At 32.3% G+C, this 19,221-nt stretch overlaps 1 protein-coding gene across 1 annotated transcript in view; it reads left to right on the top strand.

Moving 5' to 3' along the window:
• Positions 1 to 10,942, top strand: part of LOC129805063 (uncharacterized) — a 28,063-nt gene extending 17,121 nt beyond the window's left edge. The window contains exons 7-11 of the mRNA XM_055852895.1: positions 32 to 205; positions 285 to 528; positions 4,492 to 4,600; positions 4,663 to 5,200; positions 10,359 to 10,942. Coding sequence (XP_055708870.1) covers positions 32 to 205; positions 285 to 528; positions 4,492 to 4,600; positions 4,663 to 5,200; positions 10,359 to 10,636 — 1,343 coding nt within the window. The 3' untranslated portion in view covers positions 10,637 to 10,942. The remainder of the gene's footprint in view (positions 1 to 31; positions 206 to 284; positions 529 to 4,491; positions 4,601 to 4,662; positions 5,201 to 10,358) is intronic.
• The last annotated feature ends 8,279 nt before the right edge of the window (positions 10,943 to 19,221 follow it).

The following is a 19,221-nucleotide window of genomic DNA, read 5'->3' as shown; positions in this document are numbered from 1 at the left end:
CTATCAGAGCTTTTCTAAAAGTGTGCATAAGTGAAAGTTTCAGTGGTTTTTGTAGTGTTACTTGCAGTGAGACTTGTGAATAGAAAATTCTACGAGATGGTCAACTGTGACATCAAGTTTAGCTCTCCCCAGGGAATTTACTATTCTGGACAAACGCTTTCTGTCCAGATAGCGCTGAGGTTCGATAAACCCAAGAAATTCCGAAGTAAATCATTGATTTGTGAATTGTGCCAGTCATTTTGTTTGAGTTTTTATATATCCCCACTTTCTCCCCCCCCAAAAAGGCATCTATGTAATTTTCCGAGGAAGAGCCAAATGTTTTATTGCGAAGAATGTTGGAACGCACACGAGGCGCCAAAGGGTCGTGTATAAGGGTGAAGAGACTTATGTAAATTCCACTAGCTATCTCCATGGCAGTGAGACAGCTGAAGCTGTGGAATTGCCGGGTGGAGTGCACAATTTTACAGTGGCATGTGCTCTTCCTGACCAATTGCCCTCCTCCTTCGAGGGAGATCACGGCAGCATCAGGTATGTGCTTTAGAGCTTTAAAGTTACACATTTTCGCGGAATTATTACTTCATTAACTAGGGTTTGAAATTTTCGGGAAATTTATAATTTTGGTAAATTTCAATTTTACTGGCATTCTGAGGACTTAATTTTTTTTTAAGGATATGTGATTGAGATTCAGTACTTAAATGTGATTGAAATTTAATTTTGGAAAATATTTTAGTCGCGTTGCGTTCTCTGATTGGCTAGTGCTTTCAGGGCTTTGAATTTTTTGAAGCTCTAGGTCTAGCCAGCCAATTAGAAACCTGATGGTATTAAATTAATTTATGGGATGAAATATTATATTTAATTACATGTTGGAAATTTTTAAGTAAATAAAACTTATAATTAGCATTTGAATTTACATGATGTTTGTTATATATTTTTATACGAATTATAGTAAAGGATGAGACGGATTTAGGGGAGACCAGGGTACTTTTAGCCAACAAATGAGGCTTTTTCTCGCGCAAGATTTATGAAAAAATGATAAGGTGTATCTAATGTTTTTTTTTATGTTTCATAAGTAGCATTAGGATATTGCCTATATGAAACAGCGCAGTTCAAAGCTCTTAAATCCTTGACTTTTTCTAGAGAGGATAATGAAAAAAGTATGACACATTGGCTACACTTGCCCCGGCCTGGGTAGATATAGCCACTTTTGGGTAATAATTGCCACAGTTTTTAAAACGAAATTTTAAACTGGAGTTTTAAACTCCCCTACTCAGTTGAAATATTTTTCACTATTATGCCCGACGCACAACAACTTTTGTTTGTAAATATGTTTTCAAAATTTCTCATGAGAATGAGCAAAATGACTAGATCTAGATCTCACTCACTCTCATCGAAATGTCAAAAACATGTTTACTAAACAAAAGTTATTGTGCGTTGAGCATTATCTTGCCAAAAGAAAACAAGTTTTTTTTAAGATATGCTACTATGTTTTTCGTTCTTATCCTGTTTGCCTACTTTGAGCTTTGATTATACAAAAATATGTATTAAAATTCATAGATAGGGGAAAGTGGGGTACCTTTGAATTGGGGTAGTTTTGAAATTGGGCTTTTTTCTCCTATTTATAAATGGAATTGAGCCTTATTATAAAGTAATTTAGCTTTGCAATTGGTTTGTGGAGCTAAATTTTATCATGATAAGATCTAGTTTAATTTACAAATAGGAGAAAAAAGCCCAATTTTAAAGCTGCTCCAATTCAAAGGTGTTCTACTTCCGTCTATCAATTAAACATATAGAAAACTGTATTAGGTGGAAGCGGGGCACATTTGAAAGTGGGATACCTTTGAAATTGGGATTTTTTTTACATATTTTTAAATAAAATTGAGGCCTATCGTGATATAATTTAGCTGCACAAATAGATTGAAAAGCTATATTACATTTTGATATGGCTCAGTTCTACTTAAATATAGGAGAGAAAAATCCCAATTTCAAAGATGCCCCACTTTCAAAGGTGCCCCACTCCCCCCTAGGTGGAAGTGGAGCACCTTTGACATGTGGTACCTTTAAAATTTAGGTTTTTATCCGATTTTTGGATGAAACGGAACCTTATTATCAGATAATCTAACTAAACAAAGCAATTGTGAAGGTGAATATTGTATGATGATAAGGTTGAGTTCCATCCAAAAATGTCTCCTTACTGCACGTTTTGTGTGTGAAACTGAACCCCCCTTTTTCTTGTAAATTAAGACACAAAATGTGGCCACTAAAAAATGTCAATTTTGATAAATGACAATTAAGACATTTTTATCGTCCATATACGATTAAAAATTAAGCATAAATAATTTTAAAAAAATATACACAGGTGTTAAGATTTATTGAATCACATACTAAGTAAATAAAAATAATATTTTAAAGATAAATTGCCGGATAAATTTTGAAATTTTCAACCCTACACTACTAGCTGGCACGCTGCCAAATAAATGGGGCGACTTATTTATTTATTTCTCCATGTTTTGAGTATCTGTTCATTGAGTGAGTGTTGCAAGGGTAATAATTCCATAACCGCATGTTAAAAAAAACTATGATAATCAAGAAACTCTCTAAAAGACAACAGAAGTTAAAATAAAATAAAGTTGTTTTAAATATTTGTCTGCAATCAAGGGTGAGTAGTGCAGAAACCGTTTTCAGTTGACTGAGAAACTTTTCGCGAAACCCTCGAAAACTAATAAACCCTTACAAGTGAAAATATGAATGAATTATCCCTTTACTGTAACAAAATAGAAATTAATTAATTTAATTTTATTACTATTAAATAATTCTGATTAATATTTGTTTCTATTTTTTAAGTTATCATGTATTTAGATAGATAGATAGATAAATTTATTCATCAACAATGCTTTCGAAGTACAGTTTCGTTTCACTGAGATCCCGTGTAATTTTTAGCGTCCACCGCCGTCTTAGCGTTGGTGACCAACCTTCAGAGCAAAACGGTGGAAAAGCTCTTTCTCAGGTTGTATATGCCAGTCATGTAAAAACATGTTTGAACTTTTTTTTCCGAATACACAAAATTCCAAGGAAAAAGAGAAAAAAACAAAACATAAAATTCTGCTCCGTCGAAACTGCACTGCTTTGCAGCATTGTGAGAGGTTAAAAATGTCTAGCTCTTACTGAGCTGTAAACCATTTGGGACAAGGTCCCATGATAAAAAGAAAAGCGAGATGAACAATAATCTTGAATGGAAGAATCGACAAGTCTGGACAAAGTTTTCCGCGAAATTATTAAAATGATAAGCACAAAGTTTACAGAGTATTGAATGAAATCAAAATAAATAAATAAATAAGGAAAAAAAAGACGCCAGCGAAAATCTGTGGACCGTTTCAAGATAGAAGATTTATTATACACATGGAAAAATATTTTAAGTTAAAAATTCTTGAAAAGTAATTTTGTATTATTTATATTACATTTGTATAATTTGTAATCAAAATTAAATATTTTAGACATTTTACGAATATTATTTAGAGAAAATTGCAATAGATATTCGAATTTTTCATTTTGTTTGTACGTGGTAGATCCAAATAAATTAATAAGTGCATTCTTTATGATTTCATTTCAATGCCAAAACCATGTGCGAAATGTAAATTTAATTTATTTTTGTAAACAAATAAAGAGGTCAAAGCGCCAATTTCTAAGTTGTATCGTCACCCCAATTAACACAAAGAGTTTAAACAGAAATTAGACAAATTAGTGAGTTTACGGTATATTGTAATATTCATATTTTGATCACTTAGCTTTTTTTTGTTAAGATATATTTATAAATGAAATCTCGTAAAAACAAAAAATCGATCATGCAAATTTAAAAATATGAAGTTTCTGACTAATATCGAATTTTTATCTATTTTTATAATATACTATCTTTTCGATTTTGGTTTCAATGGGTTTAATATCTAAAAAAACAAAGTAAAAGAAAGGATAAATTTAAACAAAACTAAATAAATATTTCTGGTGAATTTCTTTCAAAACCTGTTAATAAACGATCAGGTAAAACGTAAAAGTAATTAAAATGTGTTGGTTTTATAAAAAAGAATACAGTTCGTTCTTACACTGAGAAAAAAATGGGGATGCGATTAACTTTTTTTCCTCATAACTTTAATCCTTTTTTAGGTTAAAAATATATCAATATTTTTTAATGTTAATTTTACACCTTTTTAAGGGTAAAATTTACATGAAAAAGGGTAACTTTAACCCCTAATACACATAAAAAACATAATATTTACACCGATTTCGGATCAAAACTGCAGGATAAAATAAACATTTCCGGAATGTTATTTTAACTTTTTCAGATTTCTCTCAGTCACATCTTAAACTTCTGAAATAATCTTGTTTTTTTGTCGTTAATTTATTCATGAAAAAAAACTTTTGCCGAAACCTAATTCAGAATTAAACTAATACACTGAAAATTTCTGCAGAAGTAAAAAAATGATGATCTTATTTTAACAGGTACAGCGTTAAAGTGGTGGTTGATCGTCCTTGGAAATTTGATCACACATTCGAGGAAGCTTTCACGGTGCTGAAGCAGTATGATTTGAATTTTGACTCATCGCTACGTGTAAGTATTAAATATCTTTGGAATTCTTGGAGTCAACCAATGAAATCTCGCTTCATCACCAGCTGCCGTTTGAGCGACAGAAAGTCTCAACTTTCTGCTTCTGGCCATTCCGCTCCGGACCAATGCAAATCACTGTAAAACTCCCACAAACTGGCTTTGTGCCTGGTCAGGCAGTACCAGTGGTGGTTGATATTATCAATGATTCTGGTACTTGCATCAACTACTTCCGGTTGCTACTGAAGAAGGTTGTTCTGTATCATTGTACAACGCCTAAGCCGAAGACGCGTCGACAGAAGGAGATTGTGGTGAATAATAGGGTGGAGAAGAAGGCACCGGGATCGGGTAGTACTCAGGCGGTATTATCCTTGGAAATTCCATCAGTTCCGCCCACGAACATCACACACAATCGTGTCATTCACATCACATATGAGTTGAAAGTTTGCGCCAAAACATCACGGTGCAGCGATGATGTGGAGATTAGGGTTCCTATAGTGATAGGAACTGTGCCTCTTATGTCTGGAGCACTTGGCATGGCATCAACCTCTGGTGGTCCTGGTGGACCTGGTGGACCTGGTGCGCAAGGATTTAATCCAAATTTACGTGAGTTAATGCAAATGCAGATAATTGAATTTTCTCTCAAATTACTCTCAATTCACACTGTTAATGTGAATATAATAAAGCTCCCCTACATTCCCACGCATTTAATACTGATGGAAAATCCTATAAGTGGATTTAATTTTTTCCTCTAATACCTTTTAATTTCGCGAGCGAAAAGCTCGAATTTGCCATTGAATCACTAAATGAATTAAAATTTGCTTTTGGAGGTTTCCAACATCCAAATATTTAACCAGAGAAGGTCGCATGCATTTTGCATAAATTTGTATAATGCCTCTATTCATTGCGATGTTTCTACTATCACTATACATTTTCTTTTCATTCACACGGAGGCAGTCTAGCACAATTCAATTTTAAATAGCCAATATTGGCTTTGGTATTAGTGGTAGTCTGATATCGTGATTCAGTCTAATCTTTGCGATACTTCATGCGTCACTATTTCAAGACTTCCTCAAGATTCAATCCAACTGAGTTATGAATTTTAAATTCCTAAATTTATTTCTTCTACTTTATTTTCCCAAGAGAATTAACAAAGACTTATATTTTTCAAAAGCTTATTATGAAGAATAATTAAAAAGTGTGGGCATCATGCCAACCCATAGCTTTTTGACTATCTCAGTGGGAATTAAGCGGCTTAAGTTCTAGAAAAAGGATATATCATACTGTACTGGGAATTCGAACAAAATACCCTGGAAATGAAAATTCAGAGGAAAACTCCGTGGGAAAAGGAAATTGAAAGCATATATACATATATTGCGTGGGATTTCGTAATGAAAGCTTGCAATTATTATGCAAGGTGTATTTACTTTTGCTATGCATAAAATGTTTACTGAATGCTTTTAAACACTAATTTGGGTTTTAATAGATCCTCATTCCCTTACTCGGTAATGAAATTTTTTGAGTATAGAGAAAAGTAGGGCAATTCCATGCAGTATGACTTTTTCACTTTTTTTTGCTAACCGAATGTGAATTGTACTAATGTTTAAGAATTAAGCCAACAAAAAGGGGTGGTAAAGCGTCCCAGGCTTTGCGGAGTGCTTGAACTCGTGACTTAGATGCTATCACCAAATGTACTTTCGCATCATTCACCGTTTACCAGTTCGCAACCGATTTAAACCGTTTCATAAATTATTCAAGAGATCCCGCAAAATAGATTTAAGTTTAATAAAATTGAGTTTCGGACCATTATTTTTATCGATTACTTATAACCAGTTCATTACCGGTACACAACCGATTTGAACCGATTTATAAATCACTCAAAACATTGGCTAAACTACGTTAGGAGTAATATTATAATTGAATTTTGGATAAACAATTCGTTTTCCCTAGGAATGATTGAAATCAGTTCAGTTTTATCAGAAATTCTAATACCTTTCCAAAGAGCTGAAACATGAAACCATTCGGTTGAGAAACATGCTCTCTACAGCCTTTTTAACCTAAGACCTTGAAACACATTAGGATGATTTAACAGTATTATCGTAAAAGGAAGAAAAATCTCCAATCTGGGTAATCTTCAAAAATAAAAAAATATATAGTGGGTCCTCGATATAGTCCACTAATTATTTCCAGGCCTGTTGACTCTATTATGGATTCGTTGACTCTATCGGAGCCCGAAAAAATTAATTAAACTGAAATTTTGTTATAAAGAGGTAATATTTTATGTTTGTACTAGATTATTGATAAATTCAACACGATCGTAGAATATTTAATTAAATTAATCCATAAATTCTATACCCTCTGGCCCAAAAAAGTCGTGTGTTTAGGCAAAAGTTGGAGATTAAGGAATGATTTTTTACACTCAGTCCCGGAATTATGCACATTTTCGGGACCGAAAATAACGCGCTAAATGGCATTATGCATCAAGAAAATTTGCATACTCACAGGCGATATATTTTTAATGAATTTGCTTAAAAATTTTAATTTTCTGTTGCTTATTTTTGTTTTTGATCCAAATTTTCTTTTGATATTGATATTTTAATTTAAAAATGTAAGTTAGAATAAATTTACACGTTTTTCTTTAGAAGCGTAATTTTTATGATCGTTTATCATGTACATTTTTTAAAGAAGTAAGGTCTTTAAAAAATTCGAATAAATTTAGAAAAGTTTCTTCACTATGTTATACTCAATAAAACTAGCATCCTGTACGTTTTCTTGTAATTTGAGTTCATATTTTATGTTTTTAACATATTATTACTCGCTTACGAATTAATGATAGCTCAAAATTCCTTACATTGTGATCATAGACCTAATCAAAAAGTCTTAAGACAAGAAAGAAAAAAAACAAGAGAACTTTCAATCGGCCAAAAAGCTTAAAATCATGTTAAAAAAAATATTATTTTGTTGAAAAATGATTACACGTTTAATATACCTACGAATTTTATCACAAAATTACCATGTCCTTATATTAATATTTTTTATTGTGTTCTATTTGTTACGTTGATACACAATAAGACTGGTTTTTATTTCGAAAAGATTATAATAAAATCATATAATATTATCAGTTTAATAATACAAGATAAGTTGACTCTATCGGAGTCAATTTGGCCCCAAGCTGACACTATCGGTGGTCCCTAGAGTAAAAAAAAAAGCTGTTGACTCTAATGGAGGTTGACTCTATCGGGGGTTGACTCTATCGAGGTCCCACTGTATATTTCCCACTGTATATCGCTCCTTGGAAATTACAAGGGGTCAACTCACTTTTTTGCGATTTTGAGATTCTAATGCATTTAGAAAGGCAATTTAATAAATTTTCAGATGATATAAGTCATTAAATTTCAACATTTTAAGCTTTATTGTATATTTTAAGCTTTTAATTTTTTCAAAGTTTTTCAAAATTTTAAGCTTTTTTATTACTTGCATAATTTTGTTTGAAGTAAAGGGTCACAAAATATATTCATCGTTCAAATTTTTTGTGAAATAGGGGACTAACTCAAGCAAGTTGATCCCTTGTCATTCTGATTTCAGCAAAATTTGCACATCATTTAGAACGACAAGGAGCTAACTTATTAAAAAAACATATTTTGAAAGGTAAAAATATAAAAGTTTCGATGTTTATATTAGTGCTCATACATATAGAAAAAAAAATAAATTGTTTTTGTTTAGTCGTTTGAGATACTTATTTACACAAAGTTGAATCTTTCATGCTGTCTCCTGAAAAATGGCCGAAAATTAGATGGCCCCTTGTAATTTCCAAGGAGCGATAGGTTATATAAATATATTCAAAATGAAGGAATTATATACTTTTCTCCCTGTAGAGTTCAAGCAGTAAATATTATGTTGTATAATCCTTTAATTCAATTATCATAAGAAATATGTTTTACAAAGTTATGCGTATGTGAAACTATCCCACCCTCCTCTAATTTTTTTTATAAACATTTACTTACGATGCAATTTCGATGTTCTTGAAGCATTTTTCACAATGGAGTTTCAATGTCACAAGTTTAAGATACATTAGAGGATATATTTATCAACCAATTTGGTTAAGTTTAGCCTCTTTGGAAAGGTCTTGGAATACATGACAAGCTTAGTCGATTATATCAGTCGATGATTAATTTTTATCGTACTTTTAGTGAAAATGTGATATTCGCAAAATTATGTTAAAATATGAGCCCATATGAAAAGTATTATCATTATACTATATATTGGATTTTGAGCGATGTTCTACACCTTATCACTCTTTAAAGGGAAAAAGTATAATGTGTCCCTATATGGCGGAAGTGGCCAAATTTTTGGGTATCACAAACTCGAGGGATTATAATTGCTCTTTGTGGAGTTTGAGGAATAAAAAGTAAATCTGAATCATTTTATCGTATGATCTTGTCATTCAATAGACGGATAAATCAACAAGCAGATAAATCGTGAGGTATCACATTTCTGAAAAGCCTCAATTGACACAATTATGACCTGAAATCGCATCTGGGCCAATGGGAGGATGGTCTAATTGAAAAATCGATAGATGGTAATATTTCCAATCTCGCGAGACACCATCAGTTTCAGCAATAAAATCAATCAATTTCCCTCGTAAAATGGTTCCATCATTGAGTTATTTGCAATAGCTTATCGCATGCTACCCTAATTCTCTAAGCCGCAGTATTAAATCGCTTTCAATTTTTTACATAGAATTTCTTTTACCTCGGAAAAAGATGGGTACGCTTTATAATATGATTTTCAATGAATAATAATATTTTCTTCTATCCAATTTTCATAATTGGAAAATTGGCTGTGATTACATTTAAAGTGTGTTTGCTGTCACAAAATTTATTAATACATGGAAATCCTATTTAAAATTCTGTATTAAGTTCAAAATCCCACGTCTTTTAAAATTATCGCTCTCTCTACGCTGCGCGGTGTTGAAAAAGTAAAATGGTAATTAATTCTAATTGACATTGACCCTTTTGGATAACTTACCAAATTTCAACAATGCTATGTAATGAGATGCTTTTAATTAATATATTTTTAGCGTCATTTCATTAACAAATGAAATTAGAGATTTGGTTTTTTTGCAATTTTTTTAGCATTGCGAAAAGAATCAAACTAAGATTATGTTATAGAAAATTTTAAGGGTTTCTCAGAAAAGAAACATTTTCGATAATGCTTGTTTACTGTTGACTTACGAGTACAAACTTCCTGAGTCTGTCGAAAATAAATTTAGCAAACTCTTCCTTTTAATTTTAAATTAGATTTTCTCAAGAATCTCTACAGAATTAGGTCAATTTTGTTCACAAAGAACAGTCTATTTTATAAAGTGTCTGGAGAATGCTTCTCAAAGAAAATTAATTATAGAACTTAGCTAGTATTGGATTAAGTGCTCTCAATCACATTCCTTAAGCTTTTACCACTAAACTATAGTAAATTTTCTTCGTGTTTGCTAAATGTGATAAAGAACATAAAATACAATTAATAGGAAACTTTGTATCTGCATAAGAAGATTTTATGTAAAATGGATGCATTTCGATTGCTAATGGTAAATATAAGTACTGTACGAACACGAAGTATCAACGGGATATAATTTAGTTTAGAGTTACGGACCTTGTTTAACTTTGATGTATAGAGAGATTAGTTACTCCCACAGTTCTTTTCTTATTGTACATTAATTTGATCTATGAACTTTTCAAGAGTTTTCCAACTTTTCCATCTCCAATAGCTCCACCTTCGTATGAGGAGTGTATTTCAGGGAAGTATGACATAAAGGAGGACAGTGATGATAAAACCAACAGCAAACCTTTTGCACCGATGTATCCAGTCTACAGATACGATGTAGCACCTCAATCCACAACACCACAATCTCCACCGCCGCAGACATTTTATCCAAATCCCCAACAGCCACCATATCCAGTTGCTCAAGCCACGGATATCCCTATGGCTGGATCAATTGGATTCAGCATTCCGCCCAAATCTCCGCCCAAGGAGAAAACCACATAAGCAGAGTCGGAAATGGATGGGAATGTCATATGGATCTATCCGCATAAATTAGCATCACTTTATTGATGGTTTTCACGGAGATTTTCTACTTTAATATTTTTCCTACTCAATATGAGCTTTTCTTGAGAGGAAAAAGAGAAAGAGAGGAATTTTCTTGTACAATCTCAGATAAAATTCTTTCATCTTCAAATATTCCTGGAATGGGAATTGCAATTGTAAGTATATAGTCTACATAATACTCGTTTATATGGATAGTATTGCAATAAGTACTGGAGAATTTCAATAAAAGCTCCATTCGATGTAAAAGGACAAAAAGATGCTTTTTGTTACTAGAGGGTACTCTTGTGCAATTTCCCTTGATATTTCTGCTGCATCCACCCCCGCATTTCTGGCCACAGTCAATAAAGTGCTAAATTGATGCATTCATGTGTGAGATGGATTGGAAATATACAGCAATATGGGCTGCTCACAGGAGATTTAAGTTTTATTGCAAAATGCAGTTTTCGCGGATAAAATGGATTGTTTTTCAGCTCTTCATTATTTATTTAGACTTTAGAGGTTTAGAGCAATCAAATATAAGTGTTGGACTATTGTTGAATATCCTTTTATATTTTTACTTTAAATATTATTGAATACTTAATTGGCTCCTAAAGAATTCAAATATGTTGCATTATCCAGATTAGTTCTTATATAACAATTTCATTGGATTGTTTTTCCAAGTTAACCCTCTATTGGGTATGACCGTTAGAAGATCCGGCCGGACCGTTAGTAAGATCGGCCACCACAAAAATCACATAATGATGGACGGATGGTTTTATTAGGGGTCATTGGATTATAATTACCCTAAAAAACATTATCTGTTTATGAAAATTTATATTTATATTTATATTTAGAGGGTCAGTTAACCCTTTAACGACGAGATACTTTTTCGGACGGAAAATCAACAATAAAAATTAAACTGAGAAACATAATCAATAGTAAGTCTTACATTTAACCTTGGAAAATCCCACAGAGTCTGATTCGGTGTATATTGTGCTTCTATATGAACGATATGGAAAAAAATAGCCCAAAAATTTAAGTAATTTTTCTGACAATACCAATGAATAATATTTTTCGCTTTAATAAAAAATATTACGTATGAGTATTGTAGTTTTTATTGCCAAAAGAGTTTTGCTTAAAAAAATTGTAAGTATAAAAAATAAATAAAATAAATTATAAATTTGAGAATTTAAAAATTCACCATTTTTGAGCTTAAATATTTACTACATAGCAATTAGCTAGAGACTTGCAAAAATATTCTAGATTCCTTCAACCTTCTACTTTACAATTATGTACAGACATAAGAAAAAAATAACTTTAGGTAGTCAGGAAAAATTATTTTCTTTATGGGACACCAGTGTTCCAATCGTCCTTAAAGGGTTAAATCACTTTTACGTTTGTGCATTTTATTTAATTTTAAAAGTTTAAATTATTAGACAGTTTTACTTATTTCTAGCCAATATTACTTTATTTTATTCTGTTTTATCTAGATTCATTAAAAGAATCTCGTAAAATTATTTTAGTAAATCCCAAAACAACAGTTTTTTTTATTAAATAAATTAATAGTTGATATTTTGTCAACATACTTTAATTTTTTTTGTCAAATTAATAAGAAAAGTTTGTTCTTCAATACAGAATATGGAAAAGTTTTGTCAAAACGGCGGTCAACTGGATTTTGTTAAGAATATGTCAAATGAATGTTGTTCCATACAAAATGTAAGAAAACGTTTTGTCAAACTGGTAAAGAACATTATTTTAGCAAAATTTGAACAAGATCCATTTGTTCGTTTAACAAGATATTTTTTCAGAGTAGCAGTGATTACTTTAGTGTCAAAAAAATTATATATTATTTTGGGATAATAAATTTATTAGTGGAAATGTGCTAAGTGTATTTTCAAATAGCTTTTATAATCAAGAGAAACTTGCCACATTCTGTTAAGCTTGAAACATTCTTAAATTTTTTGCAAATGAGACTTAAAAGACGCTTCAGCAGCATGAAAGTACTTCTTTTCGAAGCTACTTAAAAAACGAATTTAAACTGCTCACGATAAATAAAACTATTATTTTTGATACGTTATAGAGCTCGTTGAGCAGGTCCGAATAATGGTGTCACACTTCAAAATCCATAGGTAATTCTTTCCAGAAATTTTTCAATTCCATTCCGAGATTGCCTGTTGCAAAGAATCTCAGCAGCCATACAAGCTTTTTTAAGCTTACACAAAAACTATATATAGTAAAGAGAGGTAATCCGGATACTTTTCATAGAGTGCGACTTTAATGCTTGTTTTTGGACTGATGAAATATTTTTCCCCATTCCAAATCAATAGAATTATTCTTTGTTTAATTTAGAATCATAATAGAAATAGAATTTTAGCAATAATATTGATGAAAATTAATAAAATTACGATAATATTAATATATGCGCAAGAATGTTACTGCGACGCTTTTATGTAACTCCGTTGAATTCGATCAAACTCGGATGCTCATTTTAAGGAAAAGTTTAATGCATAAAAATGAGAAGATATTATTTCAAAAACATTTTTTTAGAGTTTTATTCCATCAATTCATTTCATTAATTTATTATTTAATTATATATATTTTTATTTATTTTAAGATTGCACTCAATTCTTTGATTTTTCCTCGGTTTTCTTGGCTGACTTCCTCCCACGTTTTTTCTTTTCAGCTTCAATTGGCATTTGAGCCTTTTCCTTTACCATGTTTTTCTCCTTTAGTTTTATCTCCTTTTCTTCTGCCCTTATTTTTTTGTTCCTCTCTCTGGTCAACTTCCGTTCAGCAATTTCTTTCTTTTTTTTTGTAAATCCTGCCTCAATTTTTCCTCCTGTTCCGCGATAATTTCCTCGGAAGATACAATATACTGGTGTTTGACATTGCTGGCTTTGACCCTCTTCTTCTGACGACGTTTTGGAATTTCTCCTGGCCAGAAATAGCATTGTTTTAGTGTGTCGAAGATCGGTTGAGTCTCAGAAGTTGCAGAGAGTTGGTTTCCAGGGATGACTGGATCATTTGAAGGATTATTGTCGGTGGCCTGATCGTGCTGGTTATTGATAATGGACTCCTCTGAATGTTGGAAAACAATTTTCGGGAAATAAAGACCAGCATAGAAAAGTGGCCCATCCATCCAGCTACTCTGTGGTGACGTTCCCATTTTCCATCCTTCTGCGTTGTGAATGGCAATTTTTGGAGTAATGTCAGTTTTATGAACAGCCATTGGAGGAGCAAGTTCGCCAGTAGCTGACACCATGAAGAGTACTGTGATACATTGCTTCGGTCCTGAATTTTTAAGAGATGGAACTACACGTGAACCTCTCCTGGACAGGACATTTCCATCTTCCGGTGTCAAAAAGAAGGCACTTTCGTCGCAATTAAAAACACGGTCTGGTGAAATGCTCAGAAGGTTGTGTTCTGTGAAATATCCAAGACAATTCTGAAACCATTCCGTGAGGTCTTCAGCAGTAACAGTAGCTCTTTCCAATGAGAAGGATTTTGGCTTGCGCATGCTGAGCTCTGGATGACGCTTAAGAAAATTCCTGAACTAAACGTCTCCGGGTCTTCCAGCTGTAAAATGGTTTGGAATTTTGTAGACCTCACAGATGAGTTTAACGCTGTCCAGAACTTGTTCCTTCCCGATGGGATGCCAGCCTTCCGCACATCCCAGGATCCATTTGACAAGCTCTTCTTCTTGTTCTTTTGTAAGCGTCGTTTGGCCTGCCATTGGGGCACTCTTCCGGGTATCTGCCAGTCAATTTGTTGTGCAGTGTTGTTCTTGGGAAATTAAATGTTTTGGATGCATATGCTATGGTAGAACCATCTCGTACACACTGCAAGGCATTCCTAAGACCTTCCTTAGAGTAGGGCTTGTCCTTATAGGTCTTTTGTTCCCTTTGGCATCTGAAACAGAAAAAGAGTCCTGAACAATGCAAATTCTGAACCAAAACATTGACTTTCACCGCATCCGACTTGCATCGAAATGTAAACATTCACAAAAATCACTTATTTCTGTATGAATTATTAATATGTTATCAATAAACTCTTACTCACCTTGTAGATCAATAACTACACTAACTTTTATTGATAATTTTGATTGCAAATAATGTTTTATTATATAGAAAAAACACTAAACTTTTTCCAGCGACGAGCTGTCAACAGCAAAATTTTCTCAGAAATTAAATTTTTAGTACACAACCCAGCTGACCCGAGCTTAAAAAAATATTTCTTTTACCCACTTATTAAACCGATAAAAATATAATTTTTGGTTTTTCTTAAAGTAGAATAGTTATATTATGATACTTCAGTAATTAATTACAGAAATAAAAATATAAATTATATTTTAAGTGGATGTATCCGAGTTAAATCGGTCGCGGCATCCGAGTTTTGCAATCGTCGGAGTTACATGGCCTTACTATATGAAAAAAAAAATCACGCCTACTAGAAGTTGATTTATTTATGACTATCACTGGCTTCTTAGTTTTTGTTATTACCTCATGGTGATTGAGGTATTGGTTAAAATTGATTAAGAAATAGAAAATGGTAAATATTTCCCGGAATACTTGAATTTTGTAGCTATACGCTATATCCGTGGAATTGATTTTGCAAAAATGATGAATCATCATCAAAACAAAAATACGAAACCATTTTCCAGGACATGACATGCAATTCCATGAAAAAACTTCTTGTGGCTTGTTAATTTCCTTTTTTTTTTGGTTAGCTCAGTTTGAATATAATTAATAAGTAGTCTTTAATACTCTTATCCGTTTTTGTACTATATTAACGCCTCTGTGAGTAGCCCTCTCTGGTTTTACTGTTGCGAAATAATGCTTCCCTCTCCTCACCCTCAACCCTTGATTGATATGCGTGATAGCAAGCGCGCAATAGTCTCGTAGAATTACAAGACACAAAGACATTACCCTACCATTCATTCAGTGGAATTCTGAGGAAACCTCAGGGAAAATTGTTGAAATGCATTAACACCTTTATTCATATTTCACCTTCATCAGTATTAATCACTCTGCATTCTGCATTTCCACTTCATCTGCTTATGACAATATCCTCTGAGCTTTAGGCACCACTGATTTATTGTCTACGAAGGCATTTTAATTAAAATCCTGCACCGTAAGCCTGAGTTATATTCATTGAAAAAATGTTCAACAGTTCCCCTTGAGGATGAATAGAGCAAGGCTTTCTTCTATTTTCTTGATCGTTGAATAAGGGGATAAATTTTCATCAATAATTCAGTTTTTAGCACATAATAGTCTTTTCGATGACCGTAGGTAGGGTTGTAGCATCAATGGTTAGCTATCTCAGAGTAAATTGTGATAAACTCGTTTGAGCTTATGGGGGCTGAGATTTTTTCCTTTCAATATTTTAAACACGATTGGGTCGCCTGTGACCTATCGATAAATTTTTTTTTCTGATTACCTAAAGTCATTTCGTTCTAATGTTTGTACGTAATCGTAAAGTAGAAGGTTGTAGGAATCTAGAATTTTTTTTTGATAATCTCCAACTATTTGTAATATAGTAAATATATAAGCTCAAAAGTGACGAATTTTCAAATATCCGCATTGATAAATGATTTGTATTATTATTTTTTTCAAATTTTTTTATGCAAAATATTTTTAGGAATAGAAATAGAGTAAAAATTATTCATTTGTGTTGTCAGAAAAATGATTTAAATTTTTAATTTATTTTTGTCCTTATCGTTCATAGAAGCAAAAAAAAACTCCGAATTAGACTCTGTTGGATTTTTGAATGATAGATGTAAAACGATTCATAGTTTTATTTTTATTGTTGATTTTCGGTTAGCGAAAAGTGTTTCGACCTTAAAGGGTTAAATTTGGTTTTGAATTTAAACAAAATATACAAGTGCAAAAGGTATTGTTGTATTTAAGTACGAATGGTTTCAGGTCTGTAATATCTAAAAAACGTATGAATTTAATACAAGTGAGCTTTATATTTTTTTTTGAGTATTTTTTTCATAATATATACTTTAACGGTGTTTAAAAATATTTATTTAAATTGATAAAACCTTGTTTTTTTTAAATCTGCTATCAGGAGGAGATTCGTAATTATGTTTGTCCGGTGATGTCCGGTGATGTATTTTTTTTTACTTCTTAAATTTTAATTATGAGACTTTGTTCCCTGTTGTTCGTAAGCTTTTCTTTAATTTAAGCACTTAAGGATGTTTTTCAGTGATTGTATATGATCAAATTGGTGAAGACCATTCTTAAGTCCTGGAATTAAAGAAAAGATTGGGACGAGAGGATAAGCAAATCACCCCCGGAGAGTGAAGGCACTCTCATCTACGATACTTGGATTTTGGAAAGATCTGGGGTGACATGATAGCTCATTTTCGGTACTATCGACTGTCGATTCTGAAAATTTTAAACGATAGTTCCACTTCCTGTATCCAATATAGATGTTTATCAACAGCTTCATTCTTTTAAGAATGTTTCAATGAATGGCCCAACCATTCGTAAAAAGTCGACATTCATTTAATCTAATAGATATAGATTTATCAATACTATCGATTCGATCGTATTGAAAAGTCATTATTCCACCCCTGGAGTAGGTCTATAACTTGCACTAAAATTACAGAATAGTTTTCGAAATAGCATAGGGATAGTGAATAAGAGCAATTTATTACGGTTTTTTCATAAATTTAAGTTCAGAAGTGGTTGGCTTTGAGTGTTTTCACCCCTAAAAACGGGCTTTTGAGAATATTAAAAAAGACGTAAGCCATATCACTAAACCTTAATTGTGAAGGCAGTATAAGCCGTATAACCATCAGTGATAAGCAGAAAAACATTTAATTCCTAAAGGCTAAAAATTTTCATTTTCCCGTCTATGTCCTAAATAGACACATTAAGATTTTTTTATCAAATAGTTTTTTCCAAAACTTTTAATGTACTACAAAATATAAAATTGTCAAAATTTCTTTAATCACAGAAAAAACATTTGACTTTTTTCGCTTTTTAGACGTTTCCTATGTGGTTCAGGCTATTGCAAAATTAAATTAAAGTGACTGAAATTGTACTATTCACCCCATATTTTTCTGTGGGCTTTTTTCTACTTCGCACTTCGTACGCTTTTTTCGGCTGTCGTTATCAGACAATCTAGTTATTATTTTTCCCCAGCTTCTGTGTATAAAAAAAGATGATGTCGTCAATTGGAATAAAATTAGAAGGATGTTCCAAAAAGTGAATTATACGGACAATGGAACGCTTGAGGGGCGGATAGCTGTGAAATTTTGGGGGAAGCTGAATGGTTGTCTGATTGAGAATCTTTTGTAAGGCATGGAGTTTTAAGCTTATTGTTATTTCACAATTTTTTTTGCAAATTTCAAAGCATTTTGATAAATTTAATCCTCATATAAATAAAATTGCAGATTAAAGCTTTAATTGAGAGAACTCTGCAATATTTTAATTACCGTGTTTATTCCACTTTGAAACTGATTCCATAGAAATTTCCACTCTCGTTTTCACTTTGTTGAGAATTGTTTCAGGTAATTTTATCTAATTGCACTTTAGTCCAGCAGTTCTATATAGTGGAAAATTAAATTAATGTTTAATATATGGTGCTGTATTTGTTTAACTTTTCTTGACTTTAAAAAGAAAACTTTTGAATGTGAATTCTATGTGATTGGTATCAATATATTTCCAAAGCTCGGTTTTGTCATATGAACTGTGAAGCTCTACACCTTGGTATTCTGTTCCATTGCGATATTCAGAAACTTTTTTCAATAAATCACACAACTTTTTCTCTTCTATATGAACAAGATCAATGTTCTCAACGATTTTTTTGGGGAAGGTGAAGAAGTGTTATTGAGTTTTGTAAAATAAATCCTGACAATAAAATATATTCTCACGTCTATAGCAGTTTTTAAAGTTTGAACTGAACCAAATTAATACAGAAAGTATATGTTGTTCTAATTGTTTTAAGGACAGGTTTGGTCATCTACGCTTAAATTTTGAATGAGCGAAAAATCTATACATAATTTAGATAAAGTAAATCGACTTGTCGGTATTTAATATCCTGTGAGTTTTGAAGGAGCTTTAAAGGATTTTCAGCTCATCAAACTCTTGAATGTTGGGGTTTAATTTAATAGTTTAATGGCAACCCTTCCAGCTTAATGACTTCTAATGTGTTCATTAATGTGAACAAATAAAAATCACACCACTTACAAGCTGAATAGTGCTTATGATGTGGTTTTTGTTCATCCGCCCACAACCAACCCCGTGACATTTCAATGGTAATATTTTTTCCCAAGAAGTATCCTCAACATGAAGGGTCATTAATCATCCTGGAGAGTTAATTCCGGAAGTCAGTTCGCGAACATTTGTTGCATGTGCCCTTTCTCTTATCTACTTAAGATGGTAATTCATACAAAAGTCCGAATTTGTTTTCATCTTAGGCTATTCTACTGTGCCCCATAATAACCCATCTTGTATTCAAGTCAGGAAGCAAATTAGCACAAGAAATATCGACCATAGGAAGGAAAAAAATAGGAAGCCAGAGAAAAAACAATTTGG

The sequence above is a fragment of the Phlebotomus papatasi genome, chromosome 1, assembly GCF_024763615.1.
Source record: "Phlebotomus papatasi isolate M1 chromosome 1, Ppap_2.1, whole genome shotgun sequence".
NCBI classification, from domain to species: Eukaryota; Metazoa; Arthropoda; class Insecta; order Diptera; family Psychodidae; genus Phlebotomus; species Phlebotomus papatasi.
Note: the sequence above shows the minus strand (reverse complement) of the source record. Positions and strands in the feature narration are given on the sequence as shown.